The sequence below is a fragment of the Phodopus roborovskii genome, unplaced genomic scaffold, assembly GCF_943737965.1.
Source record: "Phodopus roborovskii unplaced genomic scaffold, PHOROB, whole genome shotgun sequence".
In the NCBI taxonomy this organism is placed as follows: domain Eukaryota; kingdom Metazoa; phylum Chordata; class Mammalia; order Rodentia; family Cricetidae; genus Phodopus; species Phodopus roborovskii.
The window spans coordinates 38,445,737-38,472,924 of NW_026126517.1; the positions used below are offsets into that span (position 1 = coordinate 38,445,737).

General features: G+C 47.7%; 1 protein-coding gene across 2 annotated transcripts in view; it reads right to left on the reverse strand.

Moving 5' to 3' along the window:
• Window positions 1-27,188, reverse strand: part of Paqr5 (progestin and adipoQ receptor family member 5) — a 72,344-nt gene that overhangs the window by 9,043 nt on the left and 36,113 nt on the right. The window contains exons 2-6 of one of the 2 annotated variants that reach the window (XM_051197700.1): window positions 24,652-24,803; window positions 11,688-11,815; window positions 8,297-8,502; window positions 4,910-5,036; window positions 141-237 (exon numbers count right to left, since the gene is read on the reverse strand). In XM_051197700.1, the coding sequence (XP_051053657.1) occupies window positions 141-237; window positions 4,910-5,036; window positions 8,297-8,502; window positions 11,688-11,815; window positions 24,652-24,702 (609 nt within the window). In that variant the 5' untranslated portion in view covers window positions 24,703-24,803. Of the gene's footprint in view, window positions 1-140; window positions 238-4,909; window positions 5,037-8,296; window positions 8,503-11,687; window positions 11,816-12,063; window positions 12,220-24,651; window positions 24,804-27,188 lie in introns of those variants that run through there. The other variant, XM_051197701.1, reaches the window with a different exon arrangement.

A 27,188-nucleotide genomic window follows, 5' to 3' on the forward strand; every position in this document is an offset into this window, starting at 1 on the left:
TCTAACCGTAGCACCTGAGTCTCAACTCCTATGGGTCCCCCAGAGTCCACTGAGGGGTCATGACTCCCTCAGAGCTCAGGAAACAATGAAGCTCCTGGCATTGCTGACAGGGAAAGAGGAGATGTAGCCCCCGTCCTTACCCTGTAGAAGATGGGGAGTGAGTCCCAAGTGTAGGGGTAGGCGAAGGCGAGGACCCGGAGCAGCTTGCAGAGCCGGGGCTTCTGGAGTTCAAGAAACCTGAAGTCAGGGAGAAAATGAAAGCTTTTCAGAAACTCGCAAGAGCACAAGGGTCGTCAACAGAGGACAAGAATTTTTACATGGCCTCCTGTGGCCCACAGCTTCTCCGTGAGCCTCTCTCATTCTTCGTACACTGGTGGAAAGAACAAAACCTCAGCTAAGAAGGAGAAACTTGCTCTGAAAGCATGAAATACAAAGGGTGCAAACCAAGACTGGGGGTGTGTGTCTTCCGGAAGAAACCCTGCAAAGGCCAGAGGACACTTAACAGCAAAGCTGTTTGGACAGAAAGGGGCCTCTCAAGCACAGACCCTGGGTTGCTGCAGAAGCAGAGATGCACCCAACCAGGGCCACCCAGGTGATGCCATACAAAGACCTGGGTTCAAGGGTGGGGGGTGCTGGATCACCCAGAGAAGTTTCTAGAGTGTTTAATATCATGCTCAGGAACACTGGCCTGGGGTAAGTGAATGTGCAGAGGGTCTGTCTTTGTCTCCTCTGTGAGTTTTCCCATTGCCCTCCAAAGCAAAGACAGAATTCAACAGGAACCCACTGCGCTGACTAGAAGCAAGAGGCAGGACCTCCTGAAGAGGTCACCACTAGGCCTCTAGAGACCTAGAGAGGTGTAACAGCTTTAGACCTGGGAGTTCAGCAGCACAGATACCCAGACTGGAATATCAGGAGGTTAGGGCTGAGCACGGTATCCACACAAACTACAGCTCTGGGGCTGGAGATGGAGTGCCTGTCTGGGTAGCATGCAGGAAGCCCGGGTTCCAACCCTAGCACTCATGAACCAGACATGGTGATGCCTGCCTGTGATTCCAGCGCTTGGAGGCCAAGTCAGAATGATCAGAGCCCAAAGGCATTTTAAATATGTTTTGTATATTAAACATATTCTATATTAAATAAACTTAATATATTCTATATAGTGAATTTGAGGTCAGAAGGATCAGAAGTTCAAAGTAATTTTTAATGTATTTTATACAGGGAATTTGAGGTCAGTCTGGGCTATAGGAGACCCTGTGTCAAAAAAACAAAACAACAACAACAACAAAAAAAAAACCAAAACTCAATTACCATCATGACTATGCTGCAACACTGGGGAAGGAGGCTGCAGGGCTATGGCTTCATAGGTTCCAACACAGGCTGGACATATGAGGGCTATGCTGCTATGGCAGGTGGCCTCTAACCCTGTGTGTGACCTGTCCCTCCATGTTGTTGTAAAGACTTAAGAAATGATGTCCCCAAATCACACACAGTCCAGGAACTAAATGGAGCTTGGAGAAGCAAACAAACCACTCCCAGTTATACTGGAGCAGAGGGTAAGAGCAAAACAGATGGGTTCTGGGCAGATGGTCCCAGAAGGAGCTGAGGACAGACACAGCTAGGCTTTAGCCCAAGGCGCCTGTCTGTCCTTCAACTGTCACGTTGCCCCTGCCTGCCCCTGATGGGCCAGCCTCTGTCTTTCTTCCCCCAGGGGCCAAGGAAACACCTTCCCACAAACACAGCACAGCAGGCCCCATATGCACCTGCCCTGTCTGGGACAGGCTCACTCCTAAAGAGTGCTCCTCGTGGCCACCCTGACTTGGCAAGGGCTGTCCCCCCAAAGCACGGGTTTCCTGCAACTTGAGCCTGAAAAAGTGCTTCCCCAGGAGGCAAACAGAACAACCTCTCCAGCAACAAAGCTGAGTCTACAGGGGACAAAAAGAGGAGGAGGGAGGGAGAAGAGGGGAAGAAAAGAAGAATAGAAGAGAGAAAGCAACAGAGGGGGGGAAGAACCCCTTAACCACAGAAGACACCAGATGCAATTCCATATCCAACCACAGGATGTCGCCACAGCTAGAGATTCCTAGAGCAGCAGTCTTGGTGAGAGATGCCTCCAAAGCACTTAGCAACAGTTTCCAAAGCACAGCTGGCTTACACACCCTTGGGGTTGAGAGCTATGCCCAGGAAGCCTTGCCGGAGGAAACACTGGATTCTGGAGAAGCCTCCCTTAAGACCAGGGTGAGTCAATAAATCTTGGCAACTGAAATGCCAAAACTGATGCCTGATGCAAGCAGTTAATTGGAAGTTATTCAACTGCAAAAGTACACACTTGTGTGCCTGTGTATTTGCATGTGTGTGGGGTGTGTTTGTGGGGTGTGTGCGTGTGTGTGCATGTGTGAATGTGTGTGTGACTGTGTGTGAATGCATGTGTGTGTGTGAGTGTGCATGTGTGAATGATGTGTGTGAATGTGTGTGAATGCATGTGTGTGTGAGTGTGCATGTGTGAATGATGTGTGTGTGTGAATGCATGTGTGTGTGCATGTGTGAGTGTGTGTGTGTGTGGTCTTCTGTTGTGTGGGTTTTTTTTCCTAGTTTGGAGGCTCATAGGAAAGGAGACACTTTCACAGCACTTTGCTACCTGGCTGAAGTGTCACAGCCTCCAGAACTTGGTCTGCTCAGCCACTGTCCCAGCTCTGCCCCCAGCCCTTTAGAGGCTGACTTTTACCACTCTATATACTGAAATATTATTCCTCTGGCCCAGAGTACTTTGTGACGGTCAGTATACTGACCTTGTTTTGTTTATGGAACTTTGGAGAGGTGGTGGATGTGTGTATCCCCACTGGGGCAGGGGTCATAAGGTGAGAGGGTAGCCACAGGCTACATAACGGGTATCAGAGCAGCAAGGGCTACATGGTGGGACCCTCTGTCAAAACACACTAAACCAAACAAAACTCCATGGCCACACAGGCATGCTGAAAGGAAGATCTATAGTGCCAGGTGACATGAAGCAGAGAGCAAGGACAGCTCGCCGGGCTGCAGGCTGAGGGTAGGGCCATGAGGGCACAGGGTCAGGAAAGGAACACGTGCTTAGCTCCCCTCTCAAGCTTGAGGAGACCTGCACAGGGCTGCTGGTGCTATATCTCAAGGGTCCTGTAGAGAGGAAGCTGAGCCCAGGAAGAATAGCCCAGGAGATCATTGTCCACAAAGAACAAAGGAAAGCCCTAGACTTCCCAGCTTGCCCTGGGGCCCTCTCTGGCCATCCTCCCTCCCACCCTGAAGTGCATTGCCCCCTTTCCTGAACCCTCTACCCCTCACACTACCATCCTTGCCCAGGCTGTTTTCTCCACCCCAAAGGCCCTGCCTTATCCAGCTCTAGGGCTGCCACTTGCTTCCTCTTAATCCTAAGGCAGCCTCTCAAGACCCCATGTATCCAAGTATACTCAATGACATGGGGCTCTTCCCTTGCTCTTGATTCTGCTTCATGAGCAGTGTGTGTGTGTGTGTGTGTGTGTGTGTGTGTGTGTGTGTCCCCTGCCTTTCCTGCACCTGGCACTCTCTTTAGGCAAGAGCTCATTTGCCAGGTGTGGCAGACTTTTCACATGGGTCCCCAAAGCCCAGGCACTTGAGGAACATTGGTCAGGATAGTGGGACAATAGCCCCAGATGTGCTCTCTGGATCATCAGAAAAAACTGTTTCATAGCCAAGGAGAGAAGGCCTAAAACATGGGTGCACAAGACATTCCTGGGTCAGTGCCAAACACTGTTCAAATGCATCAGGCTAGATGAATCCACAACACCCACCACTGAGCCTGCACGGTCAAGGGGGACCCTGGGTTAGAAGGAAGCAATGTACCCTGGTGGCTAACAGGTGGTCGGTCAGGAGCTTTCAAAACTTAATTAATTTAAAAGACTACAGATGTTTTAATATGCTGCACTGAGAACCCCTGGGAAATCAGTTTTGTCCTATTAATCATAGGAACTGTATCTTTCACACCCATGAGCTGCTCCAACCCCCACTACCCAGAGCATTTGTTCCTTCTGATCCCAGAGCAACACTGACCCAAAGACTAGATTCAGGGGTGCCCAGGACTACCCTGGGGGTCCAGGCAACCAGAGGAAAGATCACCCAGGCACACTGCATCTCCATACCATGCATGCAACTTGCTTCATCCAAGATGGGGACCTGGCCGCTCTCCACCATTGGTGGTATACCCTGGTACAGGGACTGTATACCACACAATCTAATTCCTCTTGGAATTACAAGGACATAACAACTCAGGACAAAGGATTTATTCCCTGGCTCTTCAGGTGGAGTCAAGCCCTGTCCAGCTTTCAGGGACTTCTGTGGTTTCCACAAAGATAAGAGAGACCATCCCCATCCACAGCAATTCAGGGTTGCCAGTGGGGAGGAGTGTGGGGGGGTGAAGCCACACAAAATCCAGTGTGAGATGAACCGCAAGGTGCTCTCACCCCCGGGGGAGCAAAACAGGCCTGCCCCTACCCTTCTCAAACATCCTGACCTGTCACTTCCTGGCATGGTGGCACTATCTAGGTGGGACTGTCTCCTTGTCACAGTCATCTGGAAGGTATCCTAAGAGACCCAGGGAGCCTGTGATTTCAGGTAGTTCACTCTTGCAAAGACCAGCGTCAACTAGCACAGCTGTCCCCATGACAACACTGCTCACTCTCCACCCATAGAGACAGATCTATCCATAACTGAGTGGGGGACTGCCTGTTACTGAGGAGCCTTCTCTGCCAGGCTTGAGCGAGGCATCCTGGGTGCTTGTGTCAGTACTTTGTCCTAACAATGAATAAAGTAACCAAGACATCGAACAACAGGGGCTCCACCTGGAGCCAGGTGTTGGGCACCTCCCACGGGCTGGCTCCCCACCTGAGATCAGAGTACCCAGTACCTGGAGTAGCAGGACAGACCAGTGCTGAGAATGGTGTTTAGTACAGCCAGGGCTACGTAGCATTCGTGGAAGGTACTGCAGACCAGTGCATCAGGAAACGTGTATGCAGAGTAGGCGATGGCTGAGCCTGCGAAAGAAACACCAGCCTTGAGACCAGGCCACGGCACTGTGAGGACTCTGGGAAAGACCACCTCAGCCTTCATCTTCTGCACAGACTCTTCTGTCTTTATAATCCTGTCCCATATAAAATTTACACTTGTTTGAAAGATGAGCATATAGAGGCACAGGAAGATCTAGCAATTTATCTGGAGTCACACATCAAGATAATAGAAATAAGCTTCAAATCCAGGCAGATGAACCACAACTTTTAACCGCAGGCTGCCACTAATGATGACACAAAACTCACCTGCCTGTGGACAGGTGCTTCCTGAAAATCTCCCAATCACAGCAAAGAGGGCATCCCTAAGGACAGGGATGTCCTATTGGTGGGCTGGGAGTAACCTTTGAGTGTGGGGTTTGGCTCTGGGTTTTGGAGTATGAGGGAGGCAGCCACATCAACACCTACTAGAGAGACTAGCCATGAAAGGTTTTGTCTGGAGGAACAAGAGATACTATTTCCCATCTCAGAGTGGCCAGTGCCCTCACCCTTACCTATGGGAGAGGCTGGATCTGGTTGCAGTTCATGTTATTCTAATACAGTGGTTCTCAACCCTCCCAATGCTGCAACCCTTTAGTTCTTATGTTATGGTGCCCCCAACCATAAAATCATTTTTGTTGCTAATTCATAACTGTAATCCTGCTACTCTTATGAATCATGACATAATATCTGTGTTTTTCAATGGTCTTAAATGACCCCTGTGAAACAGGCATTCAACCTGGGTCTCAACCTACAAGTTGAAAATCAATGTTTTAATACATTAAGCACATTGGTTTCACAACTAGAGGCCGAAATAGGCCATATTCAACCTGCCTTTTTTCCCCAACTCAATCATCTAGTAAAATTGAACCCAGGGACAAGGGACCACAGCCTGGTGGTAGTCACCTGCAATCCCAGTGCTGGGGAGGCAGGAACAGATGGGTCCCTGGGGCTCGTTAGCCAGCCATCCTAGCCTAATCAGTGACTCAGGCCAATAAGACCACCCGAGGTCCCCTCACTGCCACACATATGTAAACAAACACAAGAGCTGAAAGAAAGGGCTGAGCATCTCCTCCCTGGCACAGAACAGAGCTCAGCTCCAGGACACCAGGGAACCCTTCTCCAGACCTGATGCTCAGGAGCTGTCTGTACCAAGATGCTCCACTGATGCTGACTGGAGCCAAGGAGTACACCAAGTATTGCAGGCAATGCAAAAGTAAAGGGCCTCAGATATGCCTGAAAATACAGTAGGAAGCAAGGCTGACCTGCGCCTAAGGGGTCTGGTGGGGAATGGGTGTTTGAGATGGGCCAGGGAGCAGGTAATGGCTACCCTATGAGATGGACACAGACTCAAAAGTATTTGAATTTGTTCACAACCCTCCTATGTCCATTCTAGAGAACAATGCTTAGAGAAGCTAAGAAATTCATTTAAGACTGAATTTGGGACTGGTGGTACAAGCTCAGGATCTGGACCCGATGCCCTGTCAAAAGGGCCTGAGAGACCTAGTTCAGTTTCCAGCATCCACCTCGGGCAGCTCACAATCACCCATAACTCCAGTTCCAGGGGACTTGATGCTCCTGTTGGTCTCCGTGGGTACCCACACACATAGCACACAGCCAAATAGAAATAATAAATCTTTTAAAAAAGGTGTGCATTGGGGACTTAGCACATAGCTGATCTAAAAGGACTTCTCAAAATGCTTGCTTTTTTATTAGAATCCACACAGAGCATCTGAGGACGTAGCTCAGATAGAGGGCTTGCCTGGTGCACACACAGTCCTGAGTCTCATTCCCAGCAATGCCTAAACCGACTATAATGGCACACATTTGTTTTTACAGCACTTAGAAGATGAGGACAGAAGGGTCAGAAGTCAAGTTCATTCTTGATTACATAGCAAGTACAAGGCCCTGTTGAGAGAGAGAGAGAGAGAGAGAGAGAGAGAGAGAGAGAGAGAGAGAGAGAGAGAGAGAGAGAGAGCACCAGTTCTCAGGAAGCTAGAAGCCACTCAGTTGAGGGTTTGGACCTTATCCCAGGTAATAAGGAGCCTGAAGAACTGGCAGGAGACAAGGCAGGAACCTCCCAGGTAACATGAGTCAAGCTAACTGAGGGAGGATTCATGGGACAGCCTGAGCTTGACCACTGATTGGATAGAATGGGGAGTAGCGGTGGGAGGAGGAGCTGAGGTTTGTTAGCTCTGACTAGAGCAAAGCAGGAGGTGGCACCCCTAGCCAGGGTCCTGAGAGGAAGAGCAGGGTGACCAAAAGTGGGACACGGGTGGGGAGAAGACTCAACCAGTCCTGGCTTCAAGCTCAGCTTGGCTTCATAACCAATGTTTAAAGATAAGGTTTCGGAGTCCCTTGTCCAAAGATGTCAGGGGATGGGAGATTGCTCCTGGGCATGCTAGACTAAAGGCCCCATGGTTAATCCTGAGTTCCTGACAATTCAGAGTGTGCCCAGCTATGGGGCAGAGGAGAGGAAGGAACCAGAAAAGACTGAGAACAGGGATGTAGGAGGAAAGACATGATAGGGCTGGGGCCATGGCAACCAGTTTTAATGACTAGAGAGAACTGGACAGTGTGGGGGGGGGCAAAGGCAGGTATACACTTGTGAAGGGAGAGAAAAGAAGGAAGACAGATGAGTGTAACCTTCCCCTGGACAAAATCTTGCAAATGCAGATACAGTGACTGTTTCTCACAGCTAGAGCAGGGCCAGGAGGGAGGAAGAGCCAACAGCACCCTAAGGGTTGGATGATAATCACATGGAGGAGAGAAGCAGGGGGGAAGGCTTCTTAGTTAGGGGGGGAAGTCAAAGAGGATGGGAGCAGTACCACCCAACCAGCTTCAGCAGCAGCCACCACTCCTCTTCTCAGAGCTTTGGGAAAGTGTGAGTTGTAATTAACTAAATCACAGTAACCAAAGTCCTAAGTACTGAGAACACAGATCTGTGTGATGGAGTTACTATGTAACTCCTTGGAGGTTGCTCCTAGGCTTCTCCTTAGACCTCTACATCTGGAGATGCCACTCAGAGAACAGGAAGGGAAGCAAGGAGGGGGCATTTACACCACAGGAATTGGCAAGCACCCCAGGTCAAGGTATATCCACAGACAGCACAGGTATGAACAAGCCTATTACAGCGCTCTGGACAGGGATTCTGCATCCTCATGACTCTTCCAAAACCCATCAAATCTCCTGGGAGACAGGCAAGTGTCAGTCTCAAGTGGAGGGGACGAAAGGGCAAGGGCCTCACGTACCCAGGCTGAAGAGGTTGACAGCACCATAGTCCAGAAAGTAGCAGATATGCCGGGCGTTCTTGGACATAGAGCTGAAGGTGTGTGCACAGCTGGATGCAAGGGGGTACACACAGCTGGTGCACATGTACACGAGCATGGGCCATGAGTAGCTGTCATTCTGGATGTCTGTCATATACAGTGCAGTCACGAACCTCCACACAAAGAACCTAGAACAGAATATGCACCCACTCAATCCCCTTTTAATTGTTTTCTGCTTTCCACCCCACTGAAAGATGGCCTATCCAGTGACTCCTCACTTAAATGAAATGACATGTGCTAGAGGCGCTGTGGTGGGGGTGTGCCTTTTTGATTTAAGCAGTAAGTTGGGAACAGACAAGTAGGATAAGAAGACAGTCCTTAGAGATAGGATCCTACCTACAGCATCTTGCCCAAGATATTCTTCCATCTCAGCTTACATACCCCTAAGAATGATGGTCTCATCCCCTTTCATGGTAGCTCTGAATGTTGGGAAGCTCACCCTAAGTCACATTTACCTGGCCGACAACCATATGTGAGTTCTACCTACACAACACCTCCCTTCCACAAACCACTATTGGAGAGCTAGGTCCCTTTCTCAGTGTCCATCAAGAAAGGGACTCTACAAGTCTCTTCACCCAGTAACTGAAGGAGGGTCACAAAGCCTTCTAACTACCAGTATAGTTTTTTTCCTATGGTCTAGCAAGGGTGGGACACTTAAGCTGTTTGCTGCCCCCTCCCAATTTTTCCTTTCGTCAACAACCAATTATTCCTCATTCTATTTGCTTGGGGCATCCTAATGCAGAATTTTTTTCTGGGTTCTCCATAGTGCTCTGCACTGTTGGAGTGGATCATCTGAGAGCTTGGTCTGGCATTGGGAGCTATGAGCAGTGTAGACAGCTTAGCTGTGTATGGACATCAAGATACACAAGCAATGGCAGACATTACATGGTGGCACGAATTTCAAAATAGCCTAAACTCAGTCAGGCATAATGGCACATGTACTTTGGATGTAGAAGAAGGAGGATCATCCTTAGTAATAAAGAGAGTTCAAGGCCAGCCTGGGCTACATGAGACCCTATCTCAAAAAAAAAAAAAAGATAACAAGAAAGCCTAAGCAAACTATGGCCTATCCGCCTGTATCCGCCTGTTAGAACACCTGTTCAGAAGCTTTGATGTCTCAGGCACAGATACTATGATCTTCGAGGGAGATGAGCAATGGGAAGACCATGGGAGAAATGACAAGGAGCTGGGGCACGTACACCATAGTCAAGGCTTTCTGGGAAAGCTCTGGAGGGTACACAGAAACAGGTGGCCCCAGCAGCTCCAGGGATGAGAATGAGGGGCAGAGGAACAGCCTGGATCTATTCCCTTCTTCAGTCTTCAATTTGCCAGCATGCACAAGTTGTTATTGATATTGCTGTGAAACAGGGTCCTAGTATATAGCCCAGTCTGGCCCTCAAAGTCACCATCTTTCTGCCTCAACTTAGCAAGTTCTGGGATTACAGGCATGATGGACCAACATGCTCAGATAGCATAAAGTCTTTAAAAATTTTTGTGTTTATCATTGTGTATATGGAGTGGTGTGTGTGTGTTTGTGTTTGTGTGTGTGTGTGTGTGTGTGCATGCATGCTATATTACACATATATAGGCCACAAAACAACTTTGTGAAGTCAGTTTTTTCTTTCTACCCTTATACAGGTTCTGGGGATCAAACCCAGGCTGCTAGGCTTGTTTGCTAATTGCCTTTACTCACTGACCCATCTTGCCAGCCTCCAATTTCTATGTAAGCAAAGATTTGATGTGACTAATGGCCTTCTTGAGCTACTAGATTTTGCTGCCACTTTGCGGACTGCAGGCCTCAGGGCAGTCAAGCTTCTCTATAGATCACCCATTTCACCACAAGATGGTGTCTTTTCTCTCCCCTCCTCTTAGTTGCTGGGTTCTCACCCTGTCTTCCGACATCTACTTGGGCTGGCTGTTCTGTGCTGAAGCACAGGGACCTTCCTGGGGCTCATGTCTGCTTGCCACACTCAGGGATTCTCCACATAGCTCATGACTCAAAGGACTTTGTTCAGGCCTGGCCTGGGCCACCATCTGTGTGCCATAAGGAAGGTTTCCCCTCTCCAGCTGCATCTGGGTCTGGTAGGACAGTGACCTGCTGACTCCTGAGATCCTCCTAGGCCTGACAAATACCCAACCCTCCAGACCTCCACATCCTATTTTCTCTGATTCAACCAAAATATCCAACTGGGGGGTGGGGTGGGGGGGAGGGCTGCTTCCATACTGAACATACAACCGACACTTTTCTTGCCCTTTTTATCTGAAAAGTGTTACAACCTTTGGCATAGTATTTACTTTGCCTCGGGTAAGGAATCTGTAGATGATTTAAAGTGCAGAGATATGTAAATACTTGCCACCTGATACATGTAGAACTTAACACATTTTGGCATCTTTAGGGGACCCTGGAACCAATCCCCACTTATACTCAGGGAGAGCTGTGCCTTTATTTGGAGATGTGACCTTGTCCCACCTCTCCATCACCAAGCAAAGGCTCTAGGTGTGTAAAGTTGGTCTTCACCCCACTTTTCTCAGCAAGGAGCCTCTTGGTCTTCTTGAAACCCCCATTTCGGTACCCTTACTTCCCAGAGCTTGGTTTCTAGTTGGCTCCATTAAAGGTCACCAATGGTATATGGCTACTATAATCTCCAGATAATTACAGGCACCAACAACTGGACCTATGTCTTTTTTTGTTGTTTTGTCAGAGAAGGTCTTATGCAGCTCAGGCTGGCCTCAAACTCATTATGTAAATGAAGATGACCTTGAACTCCTCCAGCCTCTACCTCAAGACTCCCAATATTATAGTGTGAGGCTTCCGGGCATGGTTTATGCAGTGCTAGGGATTGAGACCAGGGCTTCTTGCAAACATATTACAAACTGAGCTACATCTCCATCTCCTGTATCTCTGTCTTTATCAGGCCCTTCTCTCAGTTCTCACAGCAGCCCCAAGACACAGACAGAGGATCATGGCTGTTCTACAGGCAGAAAATGCCTGGCTCAGAGAGATTAAGTGACTTGCTCAAGTTAGTGACATTTTAATAAAGACTTCTTGAAGACCGGCAAAGCCTGTAAGACTGAAGGAGATGAAGATAAATGCTACCCAGTCAACAGAAACCCGAGAATGCTATGGCAATCCACAGCCTGGCGCTTAGTACATGACTGTCCCAGTGCCTTCCACCTCTGTCATACGTGCACCTGCACCCACAGGGGGACCCCTGGTCCTAGCATAAAATATCTCTGCCACCCAGCTGTGTCTTACAAAGTCTAGTCCCCATGGATCCCAAATGAGATAGGCTGTCCAGGGGGTCGAAGGTACCAGAAGGGTAACAGGTGCGTCCAGATGTTGAGGGTCTCATTGGTCATTTGGAAAAGGCTGAGGATACAGGCAGTGGCGGAACTCTGTGGGTGTCGGTAGCCAAAGAGGATGCCCTGCTCATGGAACACCTGTGGAGTGGAGACAAGGAAGGGGCAAGGAGGTCAGACAATGGGAAGGGTGTCTTTGGCTAGCATCAAGTTTTCTGGGTGACTGAGCAGTTCCTTGTCCTGGTCCTCTCCCTTCCTGCCTCTGTCCACTCTCTTCCCAGTTGCTTCTAAGATCCTCTGTCCCCCAAGCAGTTCCTGACCAGTTGGGATACAAGGGCCAGGTTGGCTTTGGGCGTGCAGTCTGGCTTTACATTCCCGGCTATGCTTACCCTTGTCATGAATGTTGTCTAAGAGTCCGTGATTGCACTCTGCCTGAGGCCTATGGCCTGGTCTTTAGATGCCTTCGTGGTTGGCTCTCATGTATGCTGTCTGCCTGAGCCAGCCTGCCCTGGATGTCAGAGGCCGGCAGGGCAATCTCTGCAGAAGAGCCTCCCGGTGGGATGATGTATTCACCAGGCGCTTCATAAAGGCCTTTTGATGATGAGGCCAATGATGCTAAAGCCTGGACTGTGGGAAGAGGAGGCTGGCCACAGCAGGATCACTGAGCCACTGTCCCCGGGAGTCCACTTGGCAAGCACCACTCTTTCTTCTCCCAACACCTCCAGTAAGAAACAGACTGGCTGGGTAAGACCTGGGGTATTGACTTGTCTGAAGTATTGTATTATATCCATTGAAAGTGGTAACTGAAGGGCTAGGAGATGGCTCAATGGGTGAAGGGTCAGTTGTGAAATCATGAGGACCTGAGTTTGGATTTCAAGCACCAGGGTAAAGAAGTATCAAGCATGAGAAGCAGTGAAGGCCTCTGATTCCAATGCTGGAGAGGTGGAGATGTAAGGATCCCTGGGGGTTGCTGGTCAGCTATTTTAGCCAATTGGTGAGATCTGGGTCAAAGAATACAGTGGCAACTGGGTGTGGCAGCACATGCCTCAGGGGGCAGAGTCAGGCAGATCTCTCTGAGTTCAAGGCCAGCAGGGACCATGTAGCAAGCTCCAGGCCAGCCGTAGTGAGACCCTGCCTCAATAAATAAATAGACAGGCAAGGTGGTGAAGCAATGAGGAAGATGGCCAATGTCAACCTCTGACCTGCAGGCAAACACACACACAATATCTGACAGGTGGGCCCCCATCTCAGAATGTAATGTCAAGTGCAGAAACGTGCACTACAGTCCTACCATGACTATGGAAATACATGTACTCACAGTGGGATGGGGACTGGGAAGAACACAGAAAAGAAAAGCGGTCCTTTTGTTGAGCTAGTTGGATAACAGGAAATGATTCTTCCTTTTTCTGTTGCTTAGCTCAAGGTTTCTTCATGCTTCCGGCACCTGGGGCCAGATGGTTCCTTGCTGTGGAAGACTGACCTATTGTGTGCCTAAACTGTCTACCTGCCACCTGCTAGAAGCACTCTAAGTACAAACCCCTTTCCGTGCCAAGTTATGACAATCCCAAATGTTTCCAAATGGAACGGTCTCTCGGCAGTGACATCTAATTCTGGTTAAGAACACTGATTTCGTTGGTTTTGTGGCAAAGGCTCACTCTGTATAGCTCAGGCTGACCTCAAACTCTTGGCAGTCCTCCTGCTTCAGCCTCCCAAATGCTGAGATTACATGTGTAAGCCACCACGCCCGGCTAGAACCATTGATTTCAATGGTTCAAAGACTGTTATAACCTTTAGAAGGGAAATTATAGCTAGTGAGACAACTTCATGAGTAAACATGCTTACTGCCAAGCCTCACGACCTGAGTTCAATTCCCAAACACACAAGGTGGAAAGAGAGAGCTGACTCCTGCAAGTTGTCTTCTGATGTCCACACATACATGCATGCATGAACACGCACGCGCGCGCGCACGCGCGCGCAAACACACACACACACACACACACACACAAATTATACAGGTGGGTTGACAGAGACAAATTATTAGTGTTGCTCGTGTCTAGTCCCCACAATGGAAATCAAGTCACACAGTTTCTAAGTTTCCCCTTTGTTTTCTTGTGTGAGGAAGGGACAGCTGCAGGAGCCCCCACTGGCTTAGCATGCAGGAAGCCTTGGGTTTTATCCACAGCATTGAAAATAAAAGCAAAGCACTCTACTGCTCCCACCTTTCACTGTCCCAGTCAAGAGTTCCCATAGCACTATAAAGAAAGCTAAGCAAAAACTCATGTTCAGAAGCCAACCCTGGTTGGCACATGCATGAAATCTTTGCACTTGGGAGGCTGAGGCAGGAGCATCTCTGCAAGTCCAAGGCCAACCTGGCATACATAGCAAGACTACATCTCAAAAAGAGAAGAAGCACACTGACAGCCCTGTGGTACCACGGGACCTATGAAACGGGACAGTGGCTACTTGCATGCACCGTCGGTGTTACAGTTTCCTTTCTCCTGCTGTGATAAAATACTCTGACCAAAAGCAATTTAGAAAAGGAAAGATTTATTTCATAACCTGGGTTCACAGTCCATCACGGAGGGAAGTCAAGACAGGCCTGCATGCTATTCCACACATCATTAACTCCAACCCAGAAACTCATTTCACAGCCAAGAAATACAGCAGGAACCTTGGAGAATGCTGCTTGCTAACAAGCTTGCTCACAGGCTCAGGCTCAGCTGGCTTTCTTAGATAGCCAGCCCCGGATCACCTGCCCAGGGAATGATGCCGCTCACAGTGGGTGGGGTCCTCCTGCATCAGCTAACAGTCAAGAGGATCCCCCATCGGCATGCCCATAGGACAATCTGACCTAGCCTCAGTTGGGGCTCACCTTCCAGATGACTCTAGGCTGTGTCAAGTGACCAGTGAAGACTAACCAGGGAAGCAGATGTGTCTTTCTGCTGTTAGCTACAGATTTCCGGGAATGTTAAGTCCAATGCTGGGTAAACTGGTGAGGCAGTAGGAGGGGACAGAGTTAACTTATGGTCTCATAAAGAAATACACTTTGAGGGCTAGAGAGATCACTTCTCAGTTAACAGCGCTTGCTGCTGTTGCACAAGACCTGGGTTCACTTTCTAGCTTGCAATCACATAGCCACTTGTAATTCTAGTTCCAGGGGATTTGACACCCTCTTTTTTGCTTCCTTGGGCACCACACACACAATCTGACTAGCGGCAAGTGAGAGGGAGAAGTTGGGGGTGGACAGAATCAAGATACATTGTATACATGTATTAAATTGTCAATAAATAAAAGATACAAACTCATATATAAGAAATTGGTAAATATAATTAAAAAGAAGAAGTACAATATGAATTAGGTTTGGGGCCTTAGCTAATGAAAGTGATTTGCTTCCATTTTTAAAAAACAAAATCTTAATGTCTATCTTTTTGGGTAAGGATCTTGTGTAGCTCAGGCTGGCCTTCAATTAGATACACAGAATGACCTCGAACTTCTGACCTTCCTGCCTTTACCTCCAGAGTGCTAAGATTATGCCATGCACCACCACACCCAGTTCATGGGGTCTGGAGATAAAACCCAGCACATCTAGCAAAGTAGGCAAGCACTCTACTACCCAGCTACATCCCAGCCAAGTTCCGGTTTTGGATACACCGATCTGCTGGTATACCTGGCTTACAGTGAATAGACTCCTACAATCATGACCTGCACTTTCCACCAGGGCTATGAACAAGGAAGCATATGGGCCTCCGACTTTGATGCATGTGGAACAGGCTGTCTCTAGTTTAGGGACATTCTGAAGGTCCTCTCTCAGAACATGTGGTTCCCAGGGGCTTCTCATTGGTCCATCAGACTTCTTTTCAAGTGTTTGTTTTTTTCTTTCCTACTTAAAAAAAAAAAAAAAAACACCCAGTGTGGGGGTTGCTGGGAAGATGGCTCAGAATTAAGAGCCCTTGCAGAGGACCTGGGTTCCAGTCCTAGTACCCACATGTCAACTCACAACTTTCTGTTAACTCCAGTTCTAGGGAATCCAGCACCATCTTCTGGGCTCTTTGGATACTGCACATACTGGATGCATGTACACACATGCAAGCAAAACATTCATGCATACAAAATAAATCTTTTAAAAGTTTTGAAGTGAACTAAAGTGTTGGATGCTTATTAAAATGCAAAGTCTCCAGAAAGAAGTGTGTATAATTAATTATTTGCTCCTTTGTGTGAGTTAGCTAAGTAGATCCTTGCTTTAAATCATTGTGTAACACACAGCAGGGAATACTTAATTCAGGGCCAGTGTGATAGCTGTGACATCGGCAAATGGAGTCTATAACCAAGGAGCACACTGAAGGCTAGTGGTAGGAAACTCCCTCAGAGATAAGAGGAGCCCAGGCTAAACCAACCTGACAAGATTCTTGCTGAAAACAGACCACAGTGGTCTACTGTACCTGGGAGAATGGGAGATAAAGAAGCTGATATGATAGCAAGGGTGGCTGCATGTCAGGGAGTAAGGCCTCTGGCTAACCAGAAGAGGTCACTCACAAACTGCGCAGTTATGCCACTGCCAACTACGCTCCTCTGTGGGTCCTGTTTTCTGGCCAGCACAGGTGGAAACAGCCAAAGCCTGAGGGAAGAGCAGGGATATTGTTCCTGTTGACCACATCTGAGAATCTGGTCCCAGGGCCAGGATGTAGCTCAGTGGGAAGAGAGCTTGCTTGGCAAGCACAACGCCCTGGGTTTGTTCCTCAATGCGGCATAAACTAGTCAGGGTGGTGCATTCCTACAATCCCAGCACTCAGGAGGTGGCAGCAGGAGGATCAGGAGTTTAAAAAGTCATTCCTGCCTACCTATGACATTCAAGGCTAGCCTGGGCTACATGTCTGTCTAAAAGGAGGAAGAAGAGGGGGAGGAAGATCTGGCCCAAATCTGAGGGTGGGAGAAGAGGTCTTTGCTAAAACCAGGGCTGGGTACTGATTAAAGAGCCTGCCTCCTCGTGTCCTTCTGTTTTGACCTTTACATGTATGACAAGGCCATATGACATGGGCAGGATTTCAAGTAGCTACTGAGAAGTCATGGCAAGTGAGTAGGGGACAGATAAAGACAGCAATTCTCTGTGACTTAAGAAAGAATGACTTTCACTTGAAGTAACAGATTGATCCATCCCTCCCCTCTCCATATCCACCCCTGCCCTCCCCAGAGTGAACCTCTGTTTATTGGACCAAATTGCTGTCACTCAGCTATGCTCCTGCTCCCAGCATCTCTGAGTATAAGACAGAAGCAGGTTCCCTCCCCATCGCCACCCCAGCCTCAGCAGAGCACTCTGCACCGAGCTGATCTTCACAGAACCAGACTACATACATCAAAACAGCAAAGAGAACATTTGAAAACAATTTCGTATTCCAAGCTCAGTTTGATCCCCAATGGCAAATTACAATCATCGCCTCACTACTCTGAAGCCCAGCTCCATTTCCAGCACCTTACGCCCCCGCCCCTCCCAGAGTAAGCAGGCACCTGCTTATTTGCACAGCAAAATCTATTTGTAGGGTTCCATTTCGAATCTGTGGTGGCAGACTGGGCAATTTGGAGTGAAATGAAACCAAGTCACATGCAGTCTATTAGGAGCGAGAACCTCCAGGCACCAGGGTGGAAGGGCGAATCAGCCAGTTTGCTCTCCTAGTGCTTGCCATAGGCTCAGCACCACAGAAGGAAGATTCCCTGACACACGGCGAGCCCAGTGCACCCGCCAGCTGAAGCCTGAAATTCCACCCTTTAGTTTTTCTAGTTATTAAACTGCAAATCACCCGAAGGGAAATAAGTGAGCATCCCTGTGGTAAATAATAGATTCTGATGGTAAGAAAAGGGAAGAGGGGACTGTGGGAGGGAAGGCAGATGTCTTCCAGCACGTGCTCTTCGTTTCCTGTCCAAATGTCACAGAATCCTCACAACCACCTTTATTGCCCTCATGACAGAGAAAAGAGAAGATCTGGTCATGTTCCCAGTGGCCATAGGAGTCAGATTGAAACCCACATGCAAGCCTCAGGCTCCACTTGCAGCCACGGGTGCATTCTCTCCCCTACTGCTAAGCAGGGCACCGTTGAGAAGTGCAACTCTCATCTGTTCCCCTGGGGTATGATTTTGGACTGCCCTGCCCTGTAGTCTGAGCTTCAGTCTCTTCTTTATGTGTCGTTGAGGGCAGAATTATGTCTCCTTTCAAATTTATATGTTGAAATACTTCTATCCCCTAACACCGTATTTGAAGCTGCCTCAAACACCCCCTGTGCCCACCGATGACCTTGAACTTCTGATCCTCCTGCCTCCACCTCCTAAATGCTGAGATTACAGGTGTGTAGCACCACACTCGGCTGGAGATCAAACTCAGGGCTTCATGCATTCTAGGCCAGCCTTCTTGCTCTCTGAACTACACTCCCAGCCCTGACAAAAGAGTCTCCCATGAGGATAACACTTAAAAGGAAGCCATTAGACTGAGCTGTTATCGAATCTGGCTGGTGACTCTAGGAAAGGGAAGTTGTGTGGACAAAGTGAAGACCCCACAATGAGGCAACAAGAGGGAAGCCATCTGTGAGCCAAGGAGGGAGGCCCCAGAGGGGCAGCCCTGTCTTGATCTTGGTCTTCTGGTACCAAGAGCTGAGAGGATTTAGTTCTCGGGCTTCGCTTCTTCCAAGACTGCTGGGCAATATTTGTAAACCTGCGTGGCAGGTCATCCAAGGGTCTCACTGCCCTTACTTGGCTGGTATAAGAATCTTCAGTTATTTATGTATTTGTTTATTACCTGGGACAGTTCCATGCACCCCAGGCTGAATTCCAACTTACTACATAGTTGGAACTGGCCTGGAACTCCTAATTCCTCCTCCTTCTGCCTCTAGAGAGCAGGACTGAGAAGGCAGCCTGAGCAGGCCTAGAGGAGAGGCTGCACTCTAACAAGTTTTCTCAGATGCAGATGCTTCTGCCCTTACAGCCCAGCTCCTACCTCTTTCTCTGTGTTGCCACCTCCGAGCCCAGAATTCAGTTTATCTCAAAGAGGACATTCCCTTTAAGTAAGAGCAACAAGATGAATACAAAGGTAGGGTGCTACAGTTTGAGTCTGAAATACTGACTGTCACTGATGGGGCTTTGGGAAGTGGCTGGATCCCGAGGACTCTGACCTAGACGGTGGATGCATCCCTGGAGGATGCATGCCATGAGCATTATGAGAGGTATTGAAAAGCAGGAGGTGGGGGCTGGTTGGAGGAAGTCCATCAGTGGAAGTGTGTTGTGGGAACTCTATCTTGCCTTGGTCCCTTCCTGTATCCATGTTCTCTCTTTCTGCTTCGTGGCCACTGAGTGAGCTGCTGTGTCATACCCTGCTGTGATGGACGGAAACCTCCGAAACCCTGAACTCAATCCTTCCTCCGTTTAAGCTGCTCATGTCAGGCACAGTGAAAAGAATGCTGCCTAATACACAGGGACATGAAAGGCCAACAGCACGGGGAAACCAAACCCAGCGGGTATATGGCGAGAGGTTTGTAGGCAGAAAGGAGGAGGTCAGAGAAATGCTAGGTTTCTGGATTTCAAGATGGAGAGAATGGGTCAGGACCTGAGAAGTGAGGCACTTCTAGAAGCTAGGAAGAGCAAGGAGTAGGTTCTCACTGCATCATCCTTCCCTGGGGTCCTGGCCCATCCATCCATGCCATGCTTGTAGTCCACAGGACTGTGAGACGATACAGTTGACTCCTGGTGTTTTGTTTCTTCAGTGCTAGGGATGAAGCCTGGGGCCTGTGTGTGCTGGGCTAGACCCCTGGGCCTCTATTATTTAAGCCACCAAATTTGTGAAAAAAAATGTGTTATGGAAGTAGCAGAAAACTAATAAAGGTCAGAATTTGACAAAAATCTCAAAGTGTGTCCCAGTCCAGGCAGGGTGTATGTTTTGAGCTGTTTGCTGGAGTTGGAACTTTTTGTTTCTTCGAGATGTATTCTTATTTTATGTGTGTGGGTGTTTTGTTCACATGTAATGTCTGTGCACTATGTGCATGCAGTGCCTTTGGAGGCCAGAAGAGGGCATTGGAGTCCTTGGGACTGGAATTATAGACGGTTGCAAGATAACATGTACTGGGAACTGAACCTGGATCCTCTGCAAGAGCAGCTAATGCTTTTACCCACTAAGCAATGCTCTTACCCACCAAACTATCTCTCCAGTCCCCTGAAAGCTTTCTTTGGAACAGTCCAGAAGTGTGTCTCCAACCTGGTGGCTTACAACCATCAATTTACTCCAGTTCCAAGAGATCCGACACCCTCTGCTGGCATCCATGAATACTGCATGTGGTCAAACACAAATGAAAGTAGGTAAAACCTCAAAAATAAATGAAATAATTTTAATAACAGGATAGGAGGCTGGGTGGTGGTGGTAATGGCATATGCCTATAATCCCAGAACTCTTGAGGCAGAGGCAGGAGGGTCTCCGTGAGTTAGAGGCCAGCCTGGTCTACAGAGTAAGCGCCAGGATAGGCTCCAAAGCTACAGAGAAACCCTGTCTTGAAAAACAAACAAAAACAAAAAAGAAGAGAGGAGGGATGGAGTTGCAGCTAGGTGTGGTGGTGCATGATTGCAGTCCAAGCACTTAGGAGGCAACAGCAAGAGGATCACCTTGAGTGAGGCTAATCTGGTTTATGTAGAAAGTTCCAAGTGAGTCAGGACTGCATAGTGAGACCCTGTCCCGAAAAGCAAAAGAGGAAAAAAGAGAGAGAAAGAGGGAGAAGGTGAAATGAAGAGGAAGAAAGATATTGAAGACGACACTGAAATGTAAAAGAGTTATGAAATAGATATAAAGAAGAAACATTTGAAAGGTAGCTTCTAGAAATAAAACAAAACAACAAAAAGTGACATTGAAAAATTATTGAGAGAACAAACTGAAGACTAAGCCTGACTGAGGAGGAATTTAGCAACGAAATGAAGTGCAAAAGAGGTTTCCAGAATAATTTAGAATGACTGAGAAAGAAATATGAAAAAAGCAAAACAGAGACCTGACTATTTCTCCAAAAGGATGAGGCATGGTTTTAATGTGGCATTTCTAGTGACGACTTATGAATTTGCAGAACTGTGAGAAGTCTTCAGGTCTGAGAAGTCAAGGGTGGCAGGAATAGTCAGCATTCACCAATTGCCCGTGTGCTTCCCCATTTCTAGGCTTGTTTGAAGTTTGGTAAGAGTCAGGTGACTATTTCCAGGTAATGCTACCTCTTGGCTAGGATAGTTCCAAACAGTACAATGTCTTGAAATTACAGTTTATTTTTCTTCCATTTAATTTTTTTTCTTTTTGGTTTTTCAAGACAGGGTTTCTCTTTATTGCTTTGGAGTCTGTCCTGGAACTAGCTCAGTAGACCAGACTGGCCTCAAACTCAGAGATCCTCCTGCCTCTGCTTCCCGGGTGATAGAATTAAAGGTGTGCGCCACCAACACCCAGCCAACACGTTTAAATTTTTTATTTACTTACTCTGTGTGTGTACGTGCGTGAGAAAGAGAGAGAGAAAAAGAGAGAGACAATGCTTCTATAGAGGGCATAGGACAACTGTACATATTGATGCCCACCTTCTATCATTTGAGTCCTGGGGATTGAACTTGGGTTGTCATGCTTGGCTGTAGTTGCCTTTACCCGAGGAGCCAACAACGCAGTTCAGAGGAATATTTTCCACATTCGGAACTCAGTTAACTCATGACTTTGGGGAAAGTTGCTTTGAGTCAAAGGGCACAATCTTGCCTTCATTATGTTCTCTTCCCAGGGCCAGTCCACCCCCACCTACCAAGGATTCAAAGTCCTGACCTACTTTTTTCATTTGGGGCAGTTCTGAAAGGAGACATTCATGGCAGAGCCCTTTTGTGATGGGCATGTGATGGGCTTGTGTGATGGGGAGAGCCTTGGATGCCATGGCTCCTTCCCCATCCTGCCATCCTCACTTCTCATGAGCACTATTTCTAAGAAGGTACCCCATTAACTTCCTGCACACCAATTTCTATCTTAAAGTTTGTTTCTGGGAAAACCAACTAAAGATGCCAGCTTCTCTCTTCCCCTTTGTTGTGACCTTGGAAGCCACCTGTTCCAGATGGTGCAGCTAGGAGATGACATGATCTTCCATCTGCTTGCTGTTGCCATCTCTCAGTGACTATGAAATTCAAAGTGACACCTCAAGTCACTGGGGTATCTGTGGTAGCTTGTTTAAGACAGGGTCTCATAGCCCAGCAAACCTCAGATTCACTGTGTAGCCAAAGATGACCAGAAGTTCTGATTCCCCTGCCTCCACCTCCTGAGTGCTGACACTGTAGGCATGTGGTACTGGGACTTGAACCTGGAACTTTTTTGCATGCTCAATAAGTACTCCATTAACTGAGCTACATTCCCAGCCAATCCTGGGTAACTTTTAACCTCTGTTTGCCTACCCCTTGTGCCTAGTACAGCTGTTCATGATAAAACAGTTGAAATGATCTCTAAACCAGTAGATAGAGAAACATGTCTATAAGTAGAGATGGGGGAAACAGAATGTGAGAAGGGAACAAAGAAACTAAGAATGTGGCACTTTATCCCAAACAACTGGAATGGAAGGTAAGAGGCGAGCAAACAGACAGTTCTCATGAGATGGTTGGAACAAATGCAAATCCCTCTGTAACTATCACTCCAAACATTAACGGAGCGAATGGAGTAGTGAAAAGAAATGTGCCGCCACGCTAAAACTCTAACCACAAGCTGTTTACACAAGGCATGGTTAAAACGTAGTGACAGGAAGGGTTGAAAGGCAAAGGCAAAGGGGTGACTCAGATAAATGGTAATAAAAATGGTGAACCCAGACTGCACCAGCAGCTGGGACCTGAGACAAAGCACCACGAAGAATGTCATTGCAAAGTCGTTCTTTTCCTCAGCAGGGTGAGGCTCAGAACTGTGTGTGCAGCATTTCTTCTTTTTATTACATTTATTTATTAGTGTGTTCATGTGTGCATGTATGCATGCATATGTGTGCACATGTGTGTGGAAGCCAGAGGACAATCTCTGGGGTGGTTCTTCCTCAGGTGCCACCCATCTTGTTGTTTTGTTTTGTTTGTTTGTTTGAGACAGAGTCACTCATTGGCCTGGGGCTTAAAGACTAGGCTAGGCGGGCTGGCCAGTGAGCCCCAAGGATCTGCATCTGTCTCTGTCTCCCTAGTGCTGGGGTTACACTCACCAACTTTTTTTTTTACTGGGTTCTGGGATTTGAACTCATGTCCTTAGGTTGGTACAACAAGCACCTTACCACCTGTTATTCCCCCATCGTAACTGTCTCCCTCCTGATCCCTTCCTCTAAGCTGTTTCACAGAGGACTCGCTAGTGTTCTGAGATCCCCCTGAGCTTCTGAGGAGCCCAGTGAGGACAGGGTTTGCCTGAGAGTCTTCTCTGAGTCCTGCATAGAAACATCTTGTACACAGGAAGAAGTCAACAAAAATGTCACTTGCCCGTGTTTCCACTAGTCCCAGCCAGTGATGTGCGAGCAGGGAGGGGGTGGGTGGCCCTGTGAAACCAGAGGCAGGGCCCTGCTAAGGGGCCTCCTTTGGAGCTGCCGGCTTTCCTCATCTTGTCCCACAGCTTCTCTGTACTGAATATGATTCTGCCCAGTGCCATCTCCCTGGAATCACCTAGCTCTAGACCTCCAGATTAGAGCCTGTCAGGTATCTCTGCGCAATGTCCTGCAAGTGATGTTGAGCTTGGTTAGGAATTGGGAGACATCATCAGTATGTGGCAATCAGCTGAGCAGAAAAGGGCTCTCATCTCCATATGAAACACCCATCCCACCACAAAATAGTGTTGACTCTATTCAGTTCGGCAGGAAGGAAATTGGACCCAGTGACAGGGGTACAGTTTTGTACTTTTTTTTTTTTTTTTTTTTTTTTTTTTTTTTTTTAACAAGGCAAGATGGAGGTACACCAGTTTGGCACAGCATACAACCAAAATGTTAGGGCTTATGGAAGCAGGGTGCTAAGAATACCATGTGTGTCAGGATAGCTCCCTAAACCTAGGAATCCACAGAAAGGAGACAAGAAAAGCTATTAAACAAGCCCTTCCCTGTTGTGGGATATTTGATCACGTTGAGTGAAGATTTGTCACTGTTTTATCTTGCCTGGCTAAGACACCCTCTGATTGGCTTAATAAAGAGCTAAATGGCCAATAGCTAGGTAGGAGAAGATGGGTGGGGCTTCCATCCAGGCAGAGATAGGAACTCTGGGAAGAATATGAGAGGCAGGGAATTTACCAGCCAGATGCAGAAGAAGTTGGTATACTGTACTGAAGAGAGATAACAAGCCACATGGCAGAATGTAGATTAATATAAACAAGTTAATTTAAGTTTCAAGAGCTAGTTGGGAATAAATTCACGCTAAGGCTTTCATAATTAACTAGAAATCTCCATGTCATTATTTGGGAGCTGGAGGTCCAGAGAAAGACCTGTTACACTTCCCCATTGTCCAACCCCATGGCTGGCCTGGCCTTCCTGCTGGAGTGGAGGCTGTAGCTGGAGATGATGGTGTAGCCTATAATCCCTGCCCATGGGGAGGGCAAGGGAGAGGATTGTGAGTGTGAGGCTAGATTGTCTCAAAATAAAATGGAGGTGTGAGAAGTAAGGGAGAGAGAGAGAACGCTGTGCAGAGCCATACTGAGGTGACTGCTCCATGGCCTGCTTTGAAGAACCACAGTAGGTCCTAGCCAACCTTCTCCTACCCAGAAGCTGCTACTATTTGCCCTAGCTGGGTCAGATTTGAGGTCTCTCTGAGGATTTTGCTTCTGAATGCATCACAGATGTTGCATTGAAGGACTACCCTTCGCCAGCCTGGTGCATGGGTGTGGCAAGGGGGTCCTGATTTCTATGGGAGGAGAATCTTGAAGAAAAGGGGCCTGTGAAAAGCATCCTGAACTCCCCTACTGCAGAGGCTGGTCCTCTGAAAACCCTGGAACTCGGCCTTAGAACAGAGGCACATACCTGTGGCACCTGGTCTATACGGAACAGCATGGGGAGCTTCCGGCTCAGCATCTTGACACCCGGGTGGGTAGGCAAGGTGGTTGAGGTCACTCTGGCCTCCCAGCAGGTCCCACTCAGAGTTGTGGCATACCAGGGATAGCTGGGTGGCTTCCCTGAAAGAGGACAGCAAGATGAAATTAGATGCGATTCCACCTAACTTCAACTGGATCAGGTATCTGGTGGCTCAACTATTGCACATTTGCTTTAGAATGATAGCAAAACAGCCAAGATTCCCATGGCTGGGGAATGTGACTCTGTAGAGTGCTTGCCTGGCACACATGAGGTTCTGGGTTCAATCCATAGCACTGTAAAGCGACAGGCATGCTGGTGTATGCCATCACTCCTGGCTCTGAGGAGGTGGAGGCAGGGGGAGGTCATCCCTATCTCCTGACTAACCTGGGCTACTTGAGACCCTGTCACAATAAAAGTAAATATTTCTTTAAAGTAGCGATGATTCAGACTGCTAACAGGTAAGCAATTAGATCCTTCAATGACTGATTGTTGTGGAATGTTATTTTAAGATGTGTTAAACTTTTTTATGCTATGGAGCATTTGTTTTAATGATACCAAGATGTGTTGCATTCTTTTATATCCCACTTGTTTAACTCTGTGAAGCAGTGTTACTTTGCCTGTCTAAAACACCTGATAGGTCTAATAAAGAGCTGAACGACAGTAGCTGGGCAGGAGGGAGAAACAGGCAGGGCTGGCAAGCAAGAGAATAAATAGGAGGAAGAACAGGATCGAGGAGCAAGAAAAGAAGGACTTCAGGGGCAAGGCACCCAGCTACACAGCAAGATGCAGGGTAAGGAGCAAAGAAAGTATACACAAATAGAGAAAGGTAAAAGAGCAGAGGCAAAAGACAGATGAGATCATTGAAGTTAAGGAAAGCTGGCTAGAAACAAGCCAAGCTAAAGCCAGGCATTCATAAATAATAATAAGCCTCTATGTGTATTTTATTTGGAAGCTGGGTGGTGGGCCCCCCAAAAAGAGCCAAAAAAGTTAAAAAAGCAAAAACAAAACAATCCAACTGATAACTGCAATATGAAAGTTTTGACCTTCAAAATGTGAATTCTATAATTCAATCCCCTGTGTGGTCTGGAGTAAGGCCTTTGGAAAGTAATGAGGTCATGAGGGTCCCACTCTTTTGAATGGGATTAGTACTCTTATCACAAAAGAGCTTTCTTGACACTGGGTCCTGGGAGGACACAAGGAGAAGGAGCCATCCATGAAGAAGAAAGACTCTCAGTATACTGCTCCAGAACTGGAAGCAATAAATTTCCATTGTTTATAAACCACCCAGTGGTTTATGTATTTTCTATAGAAGAATGAGCTGAGATTGCGGTAGGAAACCGCGAGATTGTGGAGGATCCGAGGCCACCCACTCTCTGCCGGGTGAGCAGTAGGATGCTTTTCTCAGAGTTGCTGTGCTAGGAAGAACTGAAGCTACTCAATCTGTACTCCACCAAGGTAGGCAGAGCAATCTCAAGTCTGTGCCACACCAAGTGACATTTGGAGACAATGGGGGGACAATTCAGTGGGTAAATATGTTTGACTCCAAGCCTGAAGACCCAAGTTCCATCCCCAGGACCCCCATGGAAGGAAATAAAACAACTATAAGTTGTCCTCTATTCTTGTACTGTGTCCTCCATGCACTCACTCACTCACTCACACACACACACACACACACACACACACACACACACACACACACACACTAAACTACTCATTTTTAATAAAAAATTTAAAAGAGGACAAAGAAGCATGCTCTAACTCAGAGCTGACTCTTCCAGAGCACTGACCACAGCTCTGTCACATGAAAGAACCAGGCCAGGCAAAAATCCAAAGAGCTTCTTGGAGACACTGCAACTTGAAGTAAACAATAAAGCTGATCAAACACAGGATTAAGACTGTTTAGTAACTTATAAATAATATGAATTACAGAAATCTAATGTTCTCACACGGCCCACAAAAAAAAAAAAAAAAAATGCTGCTTTAGCACAGAGAGGACAAAGCTAGGGACTGACCACAGTGTGGATCTTCTCTCTGCCATCGTCCCTGGACCAAAGCCTGTTGCTTCCTTAGAGCCCCCTTCATGTCCCCCATCAATACAGGGGAGTCCTTCCCTGCCTCTGAGAGCCCAGGGACCTTGCCTAACCTCCTTGGGTCACCAGTCACATTCCTCCTGGGACCTCTGTGGCTGGCTGGACAGGCTCACATCATGCACATACACATAGAGAAATAAATAAAAGGAAGGCAGTTAGGGAAGATATGCAGCAATCTCCGGCCCCCACATGAACACATACACCACCCACAAGTAACAGAATTGACTTTAATTAAAGGGAATTACATCCTGGCACAAAGCACCAAGACTGAGTTTCTCCCAAGCACTGGGAGATGATGGGAAACAGGATGTTTGTGATGGGTGCAGCCTGGGCAGCAAGTAGGGAACCATTCCTGCCAACTCAGCAAGCTGAGACAAATTCACAGATAAGAAAGAA